The following is a 17333-nucleotide window of genomic DNA, read 5'->3' as shown; positions in this document are numbered from 1 at the left end:
AAACACAAGACAGTATACATGGGTGAAGGTTTTTGGGGTTAGGGTGAGTGCAGCCCGACTTGATCGGTTTTACATGTCTAGAAATCGGAGCAATAGGCTGCTGGGCGCTACCATTCTCCCGATGGGGTTTTCAGATCATCACATAACCACGGCTCGGCTGTCTATTTCACCAGGGCCCCGGCAGGCATCTTATTGGAAGTTCAATGTAAAACTCTTACAAGATGCCACTTTTTGCTCAGGTTCCAAACATTTTGGGAAAAGTGGGGGCAGCGAAGAGAGGAGTATGAGTCTCTGAGTCAATGGTGGGATATGGGGAAAGTCCAAATTAGGCTTTTCTGTCAACAGTACACAGCTCTCTCATCCTCAGAGGCTAGGGGAGTATTGGGGGAACTAGAGCGTTGTATTAGTGAGATAGAGGTAGAGATGGTGGGGCACGGCAATGTAGGCCTCCAGGCTAATTTAGCCAAATTACGTAGGGACCTGGGCAGTTTTTTCCAGGTTAAAGCAAAGAGAGCACTTGGTAGGTTCTCCATGCTCAAGGAGATGGATGCTCCCAGATCCTTCTTCTTTGGTTTGGAAAGACAGAGCGGTGAAGCCAAGGGTATGAATTGTCTACGGCTGTCTGATGGGCGGGTGACCTCTGTGGTGGGGGAGATGTGGCTGTCTGATGGGCGGGTGACCTCTGTGGTGGGGGAGATGCGACTGTCTGATGGGCGGGTGACCTCTGTGGTGGGGGAGTTGCGGCTGTCTGATGGGTGGGTGACCTCTGTGGTGGGGGAGATATGGCTGTCTGATGGGCGGGTGACCTCTGTGGTGGGGGAGATGTGGCTGTCTGATGGGCGGGTGACCTCTGTGGTGGGGGAGATGCGGCTGTCTGATGGGCGGGTGACCTCTGTGGTGGGGGAGATGCGGGAGCAGACTGTGGAGTTTTATACAGGACTTCTTTCGCGTGTTGCATGAATGCGTGTTGGTAGGAAAGTTGCAGATCAGCTGCCGTCGGGCGGCTCTGACTCTCCTGCCCAAAAAAGGGGACCTGTGTGAACTTAAGAACTGGAGGCCTGTGGCATTACTCTGTGCGGACTACAAGATATTTGCCAAAGTCCTCTCTAACAGACTGAAGTCACATCTGGACTCGATAGTACATAAGGACCAAACATATTGTTTACCGGGATGCTCAATCACGGCCAACTTGTTCTTAATTAGGGACACGTTGGACTTGTCGAGAGGTTCTAATGTGAACTTTGGACTGGTCTCTTTAGATCAAGAGAAGGATTTTGATAGAGTGGACCATGAGTATCTGTTTAATGTGATGTTTGTGTTTGGGTTTGGGAAGCGTTTTTTTTTAGGAAGACCTGGGAGGGGCTGTCACAGGCAGTGGTGTCAAGACTGGCCAGGTGGAGGTGGCTCCTGTCACAGGTGTCATATAGAGGGAGGGTGCTGATAATTAACAACCTGGTGGCATCTTCCCTGTGGCATAACCTGTCTGTCCTCAATCCCCCTGCCGGTCTGCTCGCAGACCTGAAACACAAGCTGGGGGACTTCTTCTGGTCGGACCATCACTGGCTGAGGGCGGCAGTTTTGTACATGACCGTTCACGAAGGAGGACAGGGCCTGGGGGACTTCTTCTGGTCGGACCATCACTGGCTGAAGGTGGCAGTGTTGTACATGACCGTTCACGAAGGAGGACAGGGCCTGGTGGAACTGGAGAGCAGGATGGCTGCTTTCAGGCTAAAGGCGGTGCAGAGACTGCTGTACCATGCTAATGTTGGCTGGAGGGAGGTGGCTATGCATAGATAATAATCAGCGAGCAGCAGTGTACAAAATAAATTGAGGGGGGGGTCTCTCTCCTCCTGGCTGAGGTGAACTTTCTCTCTCCTCCTGGATGAGGTGAACCTTCTCCCTCCTCCTGGCTGAGACTGTCTCTCTCCTCCTGGCTGAGATGAACCTTCTCCCTCCCCCTGGCTGAGACTGTCTCTCTCATCCTGGATGAGGTGAACCTTCTCTCTCCTCCTGGCGGAGGTGAACCTTCTCCCTCCTCCTGACTGAGGTGAACCTTCTACCTCCTCCTGGCTGAGGGGAACCTTCTCTCTCCTCCTGGCTGAGGTGAACCTTCTCCCTCCTCCGGGCTGAAAAGGTCTCCCTCTCTTCTCCTGGATGAGACAGTCTCCCTCTCCTCCTGGATGAGACTGTCTCCCCCGCCTCCTGGATGAGACTGTCTCCCTCTCCTCCTGGATGAGACTGTCTCCCTCTCCTCCTGGATGAGATTGTCTCCCTCTCTCCTCCTGGATGAGACTGTCTCCCTCTATCCTCCTGGATGAGACTGTCTCCCTCTCTCCTCCTGGACGAGACTGTCTCCCTCTCTCCTCCTGGATGAGACTGTCTCCCTCTCTCCTCCTGGATGAGACTGTCTCCCTCTATCCTCCTGGATGAGACTGTCTCCCTCTCTCCTCCTGGACGAGACTGTCTCCCTCTCTCCTCCTGGATGAGACTGTCTCTCTCTCTCCTCCTGGAGGAGACTGTCTCACTCTCTCCTCCTGGATGAGACTTTCTCCCTCTCCTCCTGGATGAGACTGTCTCCCTCTCCTCCTGGATAAGACTGTCTCTCTCTCTCCTCCTCTATGAGACTGTCTCCCTCTCCTCCTGGATAAGACTGTCTCCCTCTCTCCTCCTGGAGGAGACTGTCTCCCTCTCTCCTCCTGGATGAGACTGTCTCCCTCTCTCCTCCTGAATGAGACTGTCTCTCTCTCCTCCTGGTTGAGACTGTCTCCCTCTCTCCTCCTGGATGAGACTCTCTCCCTCTCTCCTCCTGGATAAGACTGTCTCTCCCTCTCCTCCTGGATAAGACTGTCTCCCTCTCTCCTCCTGGATGAGACTGTCTCTCTCTCCTCCTGGTTGAGACTGTCTCCCTCTCTCCTCCTGGATGAGACTCTCTCCCTCTCTCCTCCTGGATGAGACTGTCTCCCTCTCTCCTCCTGGTGGAGAAGGTCTGTCTCACAGAGGAATCTGTGGCTGAGGTCAGAGAGAACCTGCTACGTCAGCCAGTACAGACTCGGCGTGTCACGCGCAGGGAATGCAGCTGTCTGCTTGAACTTTTGCCAGTATCTCTCTACAACCCTAACAATTCTCTAAGACACACACACACACACACACACACACACACACACACACACACACACACACACACACACACACACACACACACACACACACACACACACACAATAAATATCACCACACAGATGGAGATGAGACTCGTCCCACTATGTGTGAGTGAATAGCATACTGTAGGAAACAGGAGCAGGCGTCAAGAGAACACTGCCCCTTTCTCTCCTTCTGTCTCCCTTTCTATATCTCTTGTTCTGTCTCTCTCCTTCTGTCTCCCTTTCTATATCTCTTGTTCTGTCTCTCTCCTTCTGTCTCCCTTTCTATATCTCTTGTTCTGTCTCTCTCATTCTGTCTCCCTTTCTATATCTCTTGTTCTGTCTCTCTCCTTCTGTCTGCCTTTCTATATATCTTGTTCTGTCTCTCTCCTTCTGTCTCCCTTTCTATATCTCTTGTTCTGTCTCTCTCCTTCTGTCTCCCTTTCTATATCTCTTGTTCTGTCTCTCTCCTTCTGTCTCCCTTTCTTTCTTGTACTGTCTACCTTTCTCTGTTGTTCTATCCCTCTCTGTCTCTCTCTCTCTCCCTTTCTCTAACTCTTGTTCTGTCTCTCTCTCTCTCCCTTTCTCTAACTCTTGTTCTGTCTCTCTCTCTCTCCCTTTCCCTAACTCTTGTTCTGTCCCCCTCTCTCTCTCCCTTTCTCTAACTCTTGTTCTGTCTCTCTCTGTATTTCACTTCTCTTCAGTCCTCACCTGGGTCACACTTCTTTTGGATAGTCCTTTAGATCGCTCTACCAATTGTCGTACTATCAAAAAAATGTATCTGTTTGCTAAGGTTACAATTAAGGTTGTGGTAAGTTTAGAATAAGGGTTAGGTTTACAATGAAGCTTAGGGTTAGGTTAAGAACAAGGGTTAGTGTTAGAACAAGGGTTAGGGTTAGAACAAGGGTTAGGGTTAGAACAAGGGTTAGTGTTAGGGTTAGAACAAGGGTTAAGGTTAGGGTTAGAACAAGGGTTAGGGTTAGAACAAGGGTTAGTGTTAGTGTTAGAACAAGGGTTAGGGTTAGAACAAGGGTTAGGGTTAGAACAAGGGTTAGTGTTAGGGTTAGAACAAGGGTTAAGGTTAGGGTTAGAACAAGGGTTAGGGTTAGAACAAGGGTTTGTGTTAGTGTTAGAACAAGGGTTAGGGTTAGTGTTAGAACAAGGGTTCGTGTTAGGGTTAGAACAAGGGTTAGTGTTAGGGTTAGAACAAGGGTTAGGGTTAGAACAATGGTTAGTGTTAGGGTTAGAACAAGGGTTAAGGTTAGGGTTAGAACAAGGGTTAGGGTTAGAACAAGGGTTAGTGTTAGTGTTAGAACAAGGGTTAGGGTTAGAACAAGGGTTAGGGTTAGAACAAGGGTTAGTGTTAGGGTTAGAACAAGGGTTAAGGTTAGGGTTAGAACAAGGGTTAGGGTTAGAACAAGGGTTCGTGTTAGTGTTAGAACAAGGCTTAGGGTTAGTTTTAGAACAAGGGTTCGTGTTAGGGTTAGAACAAGGGTTAGTGTTAGGGTTAGAACAAGGGTTAGTGTTAGAACAAGGGTTAGTGTTAGGGTTAGAACAAGGGTTAGGGTTAGAACAAGGGTTAGGGTTAGAGTTAGAACAAGGGTTAGTGTTAGGGTTAGAACAAGGGTTAGGGTTAGAACAAGGGTTAAGGTTAGGGTTAGAACAAGGGTTAGTGTTAGGGTTAGAACAAGGGTTAGGGTTAGAACAAGGGTTAGGTTTAGAACAAGGGTTAGGGTTAGAACAAGGGTTAGTGTTAGAACAAGGGTTAGTGTTAGGGTTAGAACAAGGGTTAGTGTTAGAACAAGGGTTAGTGTTAGGGTTAGAACAAGGGTTGGTGTTAGGGTTAGAACAAGGGTTAGGGTTAGAACAAGGGTTAGTGTTAGGGTTAGAACAAGGGTTAGGATTAGAACAAGGGTTAGGTTTAGAACAAGGGTTCGTGTTAGGGTTAGAACAAGGGTTAGTGTTAGGGTTAGAACAAGGGTTAGTGTTAGAACAACGGTTAGTGTTAGGGTTAGAACAAGGGTTAGGGTTAGTGTTAGAACAAGGGTTAGTGTTAGAACAAGGGTTAGTGTTAGAACAAGGGTTAGTGTTAGAACAAGGGTTTGTGTTAGGGTTAGAACAAGGGTTAGTGTTAGAACAAGGGTTAGTGTTAGGGTTAGAACAAGGGTTAGTGTTAGTGTTAGAACAAGGGTTTGTGTTAGGGTTAGAACAAGGGTTAGTGTTAGAACAAGGGTTAGTGTTAGGGTTAGAACAAGGGTTAGGGTTAGTGTTAGAACAAGGGTTAGGGTTAGAACAAGGGTTAGGTTTAGAACAAGGGTTAAGGTTAAGGTTTAGAAAAAGATGAGGTTAGATAGTTAGTTGAAATGTTACAGCATCTACAGATGGACTAAACAAATAAAGTGTTAACAATATCTTGGTCCTCTAAAGACTGACTGAATATCTCCGCATTGTGCTTCTCTTGACTCCGTACAGCCGGTCCCCATGTTCTCTGTGACGCCCAGCCTTGCCTCCAATGCCAGTCCTGCTGCGGTGGCTGCTGCGTTTAACCCCTACTTGGGCCCGGTGTCTCCCGGCCTGATGCCTTCTGAGATCATGTCCAGCGGCCCGGTCCTGGTGACCAGTAACCCCAACGTCTCCATGCCCTCTGCTGCTGCTGCTGCCGCACAGAAACTCATGAGGACAGACAGACTGGAGGTGAGTTGTAGAAACAAACAGAACAGGAACTCATGAGGACAGATAGACTGGAGGTGAGTTGTAGAAACAAACACACAGGAACTCATGAGGACAGATAGACTGGAGGTGAGTTGTAGAAACAAACACACAGAAACTCATGAGGACAGACAGACTGGAGGTGAGTTGTAGAAACAAACACACAGAAACTCATGAGGACAGACAGACTGGAGGTGAGTTGTATAAACAAACAGAACAGGAACTCATGAGGACAGACAGACTGGAGGTGAGTTGTAGAAACAAACACACAGAAACTCATGAGGACAGACAGACTGGAGGTGAGTTGTAGAAACAAACACACAGAAACTCATGAGGACAGACAGACTGGAGGTGAGTTGTAGAAACAAACACACAGGAACTCATGAGGACAGACAGACTGGAGGTGAGTTGTAGAAACAAACACACAGAAACTCATGAGGACAGACAGACTGGAGGTGAGTTGTAGAAACAAACACACAGAAACTCATGAGGACAGACAGACTGGAGGTGAGTTGTAGAAACAAACAGAACAGGAACTCATGAGGACAGACAGACTGGAGGTGAGTTGTAGAAACAAACACACAGAAACTCATGAGGACAGACAGACTGGAGGTGAGTTGTAGAAACAAACACACAGAAACTCATGAGGACAGACAGACTGGAGGTGAGTTGTAGAAACAAACACACATAAACTCATGAGGACAGACAGACTGGAGGTGAGTTGTATAAACAAACAGAACAGGAACTCATGAGGACAGACAGACTGGAGGTGAGTTGTATAAACAAACACACAGAAACTCATGAGGACAGAGACAGGAGGTGGGTTGTACTAACAAACAGAGCAGAGACTCTGACTCAACCTGATGCTGTTCTCTGCACCCTAGCACTTGATTTATCAAAACACAACTCTTGATTTATCAAAACACAACTCTTGATTTATCAAAACACAACTCTTGATTTATCAAAACACAACTCTTGATTTATCAAAACACAACTCTTGATTTATCAAAACACAGTTCGCATGGTTTCCCAAGTCTACAGTCGCTGTTACACAGTGAAAGGATGGCCACTAGCAGTCAATGAGGACTGAAGTCTGAGTTTCTGTTGCGGCTTGTGTCTCTTACACTGTTAAGGAGCAGAGTTGAAAAGTGTTGCTTAAACAGTTGCTGCTTAGTTCATTAATTAATTAACTAATACGGTTCAATTATGTACATCTAATACACATCAGTCTGTTACAGTAACTAAACCCCTGTTACCATTATATAGTAATGATATATCAGACTGTTACAGTAGCTAAACCCCTGTTACCATTATATAGTAATGATATATCAGTCTGTTACCATTATATAGTAATGATATATCAGTCTGTTACCATTATATAGTAATGATGTATCAGTCTGTTACCATTATATAGTAATGATATATCAGTCTGTTACCATTATATAGTAATGATGTATCAGTCTGTTACCATTATGTAGTAATGATATATCAGTCTGCTACCATTATATAGTAATGATATATCAGTCTGTTACAGTAGCTAAACCCCTGTTACCATTATATAGTAATGATATATCAGTCTGTTACCATTATATAGTAATGATATATCAGTCTGTTACCATTATATAGTAATGATGTATCAGTCTGTTACCATTATATAGTAATGATATATCAGTCTGTTACCATTATATAGTAATGATGTATCAGTCTGTTACCATTATGTAGTAATGATATATCAGTCTGTTACAGTAACTAAACCCCTGTTACCATTATATAGTAATGATATATCAGTCTGTTACCATTATATAGTAATGATGTATCAGTCTGTTACCATTATATAGTAATGATGTTTCAGTCTGTTACCATTATATAGTAATGATATATCAGTCTGTTACCATTATATAGTAATGATATATCAGTCTGTTACCATTATATAGTAATGATATATCAGTCTGTTACCATTATATAGTAATGATATATCAGTCTGTTACAGTAGCTAAACCCCTGTTACCATTATATAGTAATGATATATCAGTCTGTTACCATTATATAGTAATGATGTATCAGTCTGTTACCATTATATAGTAATGATATATCAGTCTGTTACCATTATATAGTAATGATATATCAGTCTGTTACCATTATATAGTAATGATGTTTCAGTCTGTTACAGTAACTAAACCCCTGTTACCATTATATAGTAATGATGTATCAGTCTGTTACCATTATATAGTAATGATATATCAGTCTGTTACCATTATATAGTAATGATATATCAGTCTGTTACCATTATATAGTAATGATGTATCAGTCTGTTACCATTATGTAGTAATGATATATCAGTCTGTTACAGTAACTAAACCCCTGTTACCATTATACAGTAATGATATATCAGTCTGCTACCATTATGTAGTAATGATGTATCAGTCTGTTACCATTATATAGTAATGATGTATCAGTCTGCTACCATTATATAGTAATGATATATCAGTCTGTTACAGTAGCTAAACCCCTGTTACCATTATATAGTAATGATATATCAGTCTGTTACCATTATATAGTAATGATATATCAGTCTGTTACCATTATATAGTAATGATGTATCAGTCTGTTACCATTATATAGTAATGATATATCAGTCTGTTACCATTATATATTAATGATATATCAGTTTGTTACAGTAGCTAAACCCCTGTTACCATTATATAGTAATGATGTATCAGTCTGTTACCATTATATAGTAATGATGTATCAGTCTGTTACAGTAGCTAAACCCCTGTTACCATTATATAGTAATGATGTATCAGTCTGTTACAGTAGCTAAACCCCTGTTACCATTATATAGTAATGATATATCAGTCTGTTACAGTAGCTAAACCCCTGTTACCATTATATAGTAATGATGTATCAGTCTGTTACCATTATATAGTAATTATGTATCAGTCTGTTACCATTATATAGTAATGATATATCAGTCTGTTACAGTAGCTAAACCCCTGTTACCATTATATAGTTATGATATATCAGTCTGTTACCATTATATAGTAATGATGTATCAGTCTGTTACCATTATATAGTAATGATATATCAGTCTGTTACAGTAGCTAAACCCCTGTTACCATTATATAGTTATGATATATCAGTCTGTTACCATTATATAGTAATGATGTATCAGTCTGTTACCATTATATAGTAATGATGTATCAGTCTGTTACCATTATATAGTAATGATGTATCAGTCTGTTACCATTATATAGTAATGATGTATCAGTCTGTTACCATTATATAGTAATGATGTATCAGTCTGTTACCATTATATAGTAATGATGTATCAGTCTGTTACCATTATATAGTAATGATATATCAGTCTGTTACAGTAGCTAAACCCCTGTTACCATTATATAGTAATGATGTATCAGTCTGTTACCATTATATAGTAATGATGTATCAGTCTGTTACCATTATATAGTAATGATATATCAGTCTGTTACAGTAGCTAAACCCCTGTTACCATTATATAGTTATGATATATCAGTCTGTTACCATTATATAGTAATGATTATCAGTCTGTTACCATTATATAGTAATGATGTATCAGTCTGTTACCATTATATAGTTATGATATATCAGTCTGTTACCATTATATAGTAATGATTATCAGTCTGTTACCATTATATAGTAATGATGTATCAGTCTGTTACCATTATATAGTAATGATGTATCAGTCTGTTACCATTATATAGTAATGATATATCAGTCTGTTACAGTAACTAAACCCCTGTTACCATTATATAGTAATGATATATCAGTCTGTTACCATTATATAGTAATGATGTATCAGTCTGTTACCATTATATAGTAATGATGTATCAGTCTGTTACCATTATATAGTAATGATGTATCAGTCTGTTACAGTAGCTAAACCCCTGTTACCATTATATAGTAATGATATATCAGTCTGTTACCATTATATAGTAATGATATATCAGTCTGTTACCATTATATAGTAATGATGTATCAGTCTGTTACCATTATATAGTAATGATGTATCAGTCTGTTACAGTAGCTAAACCCCTGTTACCATTATATAGTAATGATATATCAGTCTGTTACCATTATATAGTAATGATGTATCAGTCTGTTACCATTATATAGTAATGATGTATCAGTCTGTTACCATTATATAGTAATGATATATCAGTCTGTTACCATTATATAGTAATGATGTATCAGTCTGTTACAGTAGCTAAACCCCTGTTACCATTATATAGTAATGATATATCAGTCTGTTACCATTATATTGTAATGATGTATCAGTCTGTTAGCATTATATAGTAATGATGTATCAGTCTGTTACAGTAGCTAAACCCCTGTTACCATTATATAGTAATGATGTATCAGTCTGTTACCATTATATAGTAATGATGTATCAGTCTGTTACAGTAGCTAAACCCCTGTTACCATTATATAGTAATGATATATCAGTCTGTTACCATTATATTGTAATGATGTATCAGTCTGTTAGCATTATATAGCAATGATATATCAGTCTGTTACCATTATATAGTAATGATGTATCAGTCTGTTACCATTATATAGTAATGATATATCAGTCTGTTACCATTATATAGTAATGATATATCAGTCTGTTACCATTATATAGTAATGATATATCAGTCTGTTACAGTAACTAAACCCCTGTTACCATTATATAGTAATGATGTATCAGTCTGTTACCATTATATAGTAATGATGTATCAGTCTGTTACCATTATATAGTAATGATGTATCAGTCTGTTACAGTAGCTAAACCCCTGTTACCATTATATAGTAATGATATATCAGTCTGTTACCATTATATAGTAATGATGTATCAGTCTGTTACCATTATATAGTAATGATGTATCAGTCTGTTAGCATTATATAGTAATGATGTATCAGTCTGTTACAGTAGCTAAACCCCTGTTACCATTATATAGTAATGATATATCAGTCTGCTACCATTATATAGTAATGATGTATCAGTCTGTTACCATTATATAGTAATGATATATCAGTCTGTTACAGTAACTAAACCCCTGTTACCATTATATAGTAATGATGTATCAGTCTGTTACCATTATATAGTAATGATGTATCAGTCTGTTACCATTATATAGTAATGATATATCAGTCTGTTACAGTAACTAAACCCCTGTTACCATTATATAGTAATGATATATCAGTCTGTTACCATTATATAGTAATGATGTATCAGTCTGTTACCATTATATAGTAATGATATATCAGTCTGTTACCATTATATAGTAATGATATATCAGTCTGTTACCATTATATAGTAATGATGTATCAGTCTGTTACCATTATATAGTAATGATATATCAGTCTGTTACCATTATATAGTAATGATATATCAGTCTGTTACCATTATATAGTAATGATGTATCAGTCTGTTACAGTAGCTAAACCCCTGTTACCATTATATAGTAATGATGTATCAGTCTGTTACCATTATATAGTAATGATGTATCAGTCTGTTACCATTATATAGTAATGATATATCAGTCTGTTACCATTATATAGTAATGATGTATCAGTCTGTTACAGTAGCTAAACCCCTGTTACCATTATATAGTAATGATGTATCAGTCTGTTACAGTAGCTAAACCCCTGTTACCATTATATAGTAATGATGTATCAGTCTGTTACCATTGTATAGTAATGATATATCAGTCTGTTACCATTATATAGTAATGATGTATCAGTCTGTTACAGTAGCTAGACCCCTGTTACCATTATATAGTAATGATATATCAGTCTGTTACCATTATATAGTAATGATGTATCAGTCTGTTACAGTAGCTAAACCCCTGTTACCATTATATAGTAATGATGTATCAGTCTGTTACAGTAGCTAAACCCCTGTTACCATTATATAGTAATGATGTATCAGTCTGTTACCATTATATAGTAATGATGTATCAGTCTGTTACCATTATATAGTACTGATGTATCAGTCTGTTACCATTATATAGTAATGATGTATCAGTCTGTTACCAATTATATAGTAATGATGTATCAGTCTGTTACCATTATATAGTAATGATGTATCAGTCTGTTACCATTATATAGTAATGATGTATCAGTCTGTTACAGTAGCTAAACCCCTGTTACCATTATATAGTAATGATGTATCAGTCTGTTACAGTAGCTAAACACCTGTTACCATTATATAGTAATGATGTATCAGTCTGTTACCATTATATAGTAATGATATATCAGTCTGTTACAGTAGCTAAACCCCTGTTACCATTATATAGTAATGATGTATCAGTCTGTTACCATTATATAGTAATGATATATCAGTCTGTTACAGTAGCTAAACCCCTGTTACCATTATATAGTAATGATATATCAGTCTGTTACCATTATATAGTAATGATATATCAGTCTGTTACCATTATATAGTAATGATGTATCAGTCTGTTACCATATTTTGCTCATTAGAAAGACAGAAGGATGCAAATTAGCATATCTCTCTCTTCAGTTCTCTCACGTTAATCCCTGCCATTATTGCACGCACAAACGTACACACACACACACACACACACACACACACACACACACGCACACACGCGCACACACACACACACACGCACACACGCGCGCGCACACGCACACAAACACAAACACAAACACAAACACAGACACACACACACACACACACACACACACTAGACATGAGACTGTTGTGCTCTGCTGGATCTTATATCATAACATATATTTCATCACTCACAGGAAAACCTGAAGCTGTGCTTCTCAGGACTCACTGCATCACAATAGTTATTCATTGGACAGTAAGTCAAAGTAATGCATTATGCAGCGCTGCCTAGGATACTCTAGTAACAAAATAATAGGAAAATCATTGGGGGAGGGGAGGAGGAGAGGAGAGGAGAGGAGAGGTGGAGGAGGCGAGGAGGAAGAGGTGAGGAGAGGAGGAGGGGAGGGGAGGAGAGGAGAGGAGGGGGGAGGGGAGGGGAGGGGGGGAGAGGAGGGGGAGGGGGAGGGAGGAGAGGAGTGGAGAGGGAGGGGAGGAGGAGGGGAGAGGAGGAGGGGAGGAGAGGAGGAGGGAGAAGAGAGGAGGAGGGGAGGAGGAGAGGAGGAGGTGAGGAGGAGAAGGACGGGAGGAGAGGAGGATGGGAGAAGAGAGGAGGAGGGGAGGGGAGGAGGAGAGGAGGGGGGAGGGAGAGGGAGGGAGGGAGGCGAGGAGAGGAGAGGAGGAGGGGAGGAGGAGGGGGAGGAGGGGAGGAGAGGAGGAGGGGAGGAGGAGATTAGGAGGGGGGAGAGGAGGAGGGGAGAAGGGAGGAGGAGGGGAGGGGAGGAGGAGAGGAGGAGGGGAGTGAGGGAGGAGTAGATGAGGAGGTGAGGGGAGGGGAGGGGAGGGGGAGGGATGGAGGGAGGAGAGGAGGAGGAGGGAATGGACAGAGGGGGGAGGGGAGAGAAGTGGAGGAACGTTGCGAGGTTAATGTTGGGAGGGAGTCTCAGGGCGAGTGGACAGAGGGGGGAGGGGAGAAAAGTGGAGGAACGTTGCGAGGTTAATGTTGTGAATGAGTCTCAGGGCGAGTGGACAGAGGGGGAGGGGAGGGAGGGAGGGAGTCTCAGGGCAAGTGGACAGAGGGTGGAGGGGAGGGAGTCTCAGGGCAAGTGGACAGAGGGTGGAGGGGAGGGAGTCTCAGGGCGAGTGGACAGAGGGTGGAGGGAGTGGAGGAGTCTCAGGGCGAGTGGACAGAGGGTGGAGGGAGGGAGTCTCAGGGAGAGTGGACAGAGGGTGAAGGGAGTCTCAGGGAGAGTGGACAGAGGGTGGAGGGGAGGGAGGGAGTCTCAGGGCGAGTGGACAGAGGGTGGAGGGGAGGGAGGGAGAGTGGACAGAGGGTGGAGGGGAGGGAGGGAGAGTGGACAGAGGGTGGAGGGGAGGGAGGGAGAGTGGACAGAGGGTGGAGGGGAGGGAGGGAGAGTGGACAGAGGGTGGAGGGGAGGGAGGGAGAGTGGACAGAGGGTGGAGGGGAGGGAGGGAGTCTCAGGGCGAGTGGACAGAGGGTGGAGGGGAGGGAGGGAGAGTGGACAGAGGGTGGAGGGGAGGGAGGGAGAGTGGACAGAGGGTGGAGGGGAGGGAGGGAGTCTCAGGGAGAGTGGACAGCTCTGTGAACAAGGGAAAGGGTTGATAACAGGAAAGAAAGATTTAGGGGGAGATGAGAAATCAATGACCAGCAGACTTGTTAAAGTCATCAGGGAAGGAGAGGAGAGGAGTAGGCAGGGGGGGTGGCAAGGTGGAGGAGCGATTTGGATTTCACTGACGAGGGGTGATTTCACGGAAATAATGGGTGAATCTGTCTACTCAAGCACGCCTACTGGTGTTACATTATGGAACCAATCCACTAGCCTCGTTGGCCAAGAAGTGGGTTTGCTATAAATACCCTTCAAAAAAAATGCAGACATATTTTAGTGTCTGTCATATATACACATATTACCTGCATGATGATGACGCATGGTAACCTTTGGGTAGAACTGGGATTATCAGCCTCTTTTTTTTGTTGGCCAACCAGGAGCTTTCCCAGGGTTTAATTTCCCTCAGAGGATTAGTACAGCTGTTAGACCAGGGCTAATAACTCTTATTGAGAAATTGAGACAGATCAGGGCACACAGCTCACCTGTCTTCTCCTCCCTCCACCCTGTCTCTCCTCTCCCTCCACCCTCCACCCTGTCTCTCCTCTCACTCCACCCTGTCTCTCCTCTCCCTCCACCCTGTCTCTCATCTCCCTCCACCCTGTCTCTCCTCTCCCTCCACCCTGTCTCTCCTCTCCCTCCACCCTGTCTCTCCTCTCCCTCCACCCTGTCTCTCCTCTCCCTCCACCCTGTCTCTCCTCTCCCTCCACCCTGTATCTCCTCTCCCTCCACCCTGTATCTCCTCTTCCTCCACCCTGTCTCTCCTCTCCCTCCACCCTGTCTCTCCTCTCCCTCCACCCTGTCTCTCCTCTCCCTCCACCCTTTCTGTCCTCTCCCTCCACCCTGTCTCTCCTCTCCCTCCACCCTGTCTCTCCTCTCCCTCCACCCTGTCTCTCCTCTCCCTCCACCCTTTCTGTCCTCTCCCTCCACCCTGTCTCCCCTCTTCCTCCACCCTGTCTCTCTTCTCCCACCACCCTGTCTCTCCTCTTCCTCCACCCTGTCTCTCCTCTCCCTCAACCATGTCTCTCCTCTCCCTCCACCCTGTCTCTCATCTCCCTCCACCCTGTCTCTCCTCTCCCTCCACCCTGTCTCTCCTCTCCCTCCACCCTGTCTCTCCTCTCCCTCCACCCTGTCTCTCCTCTCCCTCCACCCTGTCTCTCCTCTCCCTCCACCCTGTATCTCCTCTCCCTCCACCCTGTATCTCCTCTTCCTCCACCCTGTCTCTCCTCTCCCTCCACCCTGTCTCTCCTCTCCCTCCACCCTGTCTCTCCTCTCCCTCCACCCTTTCTGTCCTCTCCCTCCACCCTTTCTGTCCTCTCCCTCCACCCTGTCTCCCCTCTTCCTCCACCCTGTCTCTCTTCTCCCACCACCCTGTCTCTCCTCTCCCACCACCCTGTCTCTCCTCTCCCTCCATCCTCCACCATGTATCTCCTCTCCCACCACCCTGTCTCTCCTCTCCCTCCACCCTGTCTCTCCTCTCCCTCCACCCTGTCTCTCCTCTCCCTCCACGCTTTCTGTCCTCTCCCTCCACCCTGTCTCTCCTCTCCCTCCACCCTCCACCCTGTATCTCCTCTCCCTCCACCCTGTCTCTCCTCTCCCTCCACCCTCCACCCTGTATCTCCTCTCCCACCACCCTGTCTCTCCTCTTCCTCCACCCTGTCTCTCCTCTCCCTCAACCATGTCTCTCCTCTCCCTCCACCCTGTCTCTCATCTCCCTCCACCCTGTCTCTCCTCTCCCTCCACCCTGTCTCTCCTCTCCCTCCACCCTGTCTCTCCTCTCCCTCCACCCTGTCTCTCCTCTCCCTCCACCCTGTCTCTCCTCTCCCTCCACCCTGTATCTCCTCTCCCTCCACCCTGTATCTCCTCTTCCTCCACCCTGTCTCTCCTCTCCCTCCACCCTGTCTCTCCTCTCCCTCCACCCTGTCTCTCCTCTCCCTCCACCCTTTCTGTCCTCTCCCTCCACCCTTTCTGTCCTCTCCCTCCACCCTGTCTCCCCTCTTCCTCCACCCTGTCTCTCTTCTCCCACCACCCTGTCTCTCCTCTCCCACCACCCTGTCTCTCCTCTCCCTCCATCCTCCACCATGTATCTCCTCTCCCACCACCCTGTCTCTCCTCTCCCTCCACCCTGTCTCTCCTCTCCCTCCACCCTGTCTCTCCTCTCCCTCCACGCTTTCTGTCCTCTCCCTCCACCCTGTCTCTCCTCTCCCTCCACCCTCCACCCTGTATCTCCTCTCCCTCCACCCTGTCTCTCCTCTCCCTCCACCCTGTCTCTCCTCTCCTTCCACCCTGTCTCTCCTCTCCCTACACCCTTTCTGTCCTCTCCCTCCACCCTGTCTCTCCTCTCCCTCCACCCTGTCTCTCCTCTCCCTCCACCCTGTCTCTCATCTCCCTCCACCCTGTCTCTCCTCTCCCTCCACCCTTTCTGTCCTCTCCCTCCACCCTGTCTCTCCTCTCCCTCCACCCTGTCTCTCCTCTCCCTCCACCCTTTCTGTCCTCTCCCTCCACCCTGTCTCTCCTCTCCCTCCACCCTCCACCCTGTATCTCCTCTCCCTCCACCATGTCTCTCCTCTCCCTCTCTCAAGAGACTATAATTTCATAATTTCATAATTTCTCTCTCTCTCTCTCTCTCTCTCTCTCTTGCTCCCTCCCTCCCCTTCTTTTCTGAACATCTGCCTGACAACAAGGCAGCCTCTTTTTTAAAAGAGCCTTGCTGTTTTTGACGAGGCATGGCCAGCGAAGACAGGAGACAGAGACAGTTAACTGTGTCTAGACACAGGTCTGAGAAGCTAGTGTCTTCCCACACACTCAATACACACGCACACAAAACACACAAACTAATCCAGTAGAAAGAGAGGAGAGGAGAATAGGAAGCAGGTGTAGACTGTTGAGATGCACCCCAGGTCTTGTCTGGATGTGAGCTCGACACATTGTCAACCTGGCCATGCATGTACTGCCCCCTGCTGGAAAACCCAGGAATATATGAATCTTGTCTTCACATCATCGATTTGGAAAACAAAATATTTATCCTTGAATGGTTAAATGAGAGAAGGCAAACATTACAAGATTGATGAGTGCTTACGCTGCTGATTATTCATTCTCAACTGTAATTAGCAGGTATTTGTTCTTTTTGACATAGTCATTATGCATTTATATTAATTTATTCCCATCGCTAATTATTCCCATTGGTTATTATTCCCATTGCTAAATATTCCCATTGGTTATTATTCCCATTGGTTATTATTCCCATTGGTTATTATTCCCGTT

General features: G+C 44.6%; 1 protein-coding gene across 7 annotated transcripts in view; it reads left to right on the top strand.

The window, feature by feature from the left end:
* LOC110523138 (muscleblind-like protein 1) overlaps positions 1–17333 on the top strand; it is a 121603-nt gene that overhangs the window by 70890 nt on the left and 33380 nt on the right. For all 7 annotated transcript variants that reach the window (XM_090218963.1, XM_090218962.1, XM_090218964.1 and 4 more), the window contains exon 4: positions 5613–5834. In XM_090218963.1, the coding sequence (XP_090075089.1) occupies positions 5613–5834 (222 nt within the window). The remainder of the gene's footprint in view (positions 1–5612; positions 5835–17333) is intronic.

The sequence above is a fragment of the Oncorhynchus mykiss genome, chromosome 24, assembly GCF_057628025.1.
Source record: "Oncorhynchus mykiss isolate SJ-2025 chromosome 24, ASM5762802v1, whole genome shotgun sequence".
Classification (NCBI taxonomy): domain Eukaryota; kingdom Metazoa; phylum Chordata; class Actinopteri; order Salmoniformes; family Salmonidae; genus Oncorhynchus; species Oncorhynchus mykiss.
This window is presented reverse-complemented; position numbering and strand designations above follow the sequence as displayed.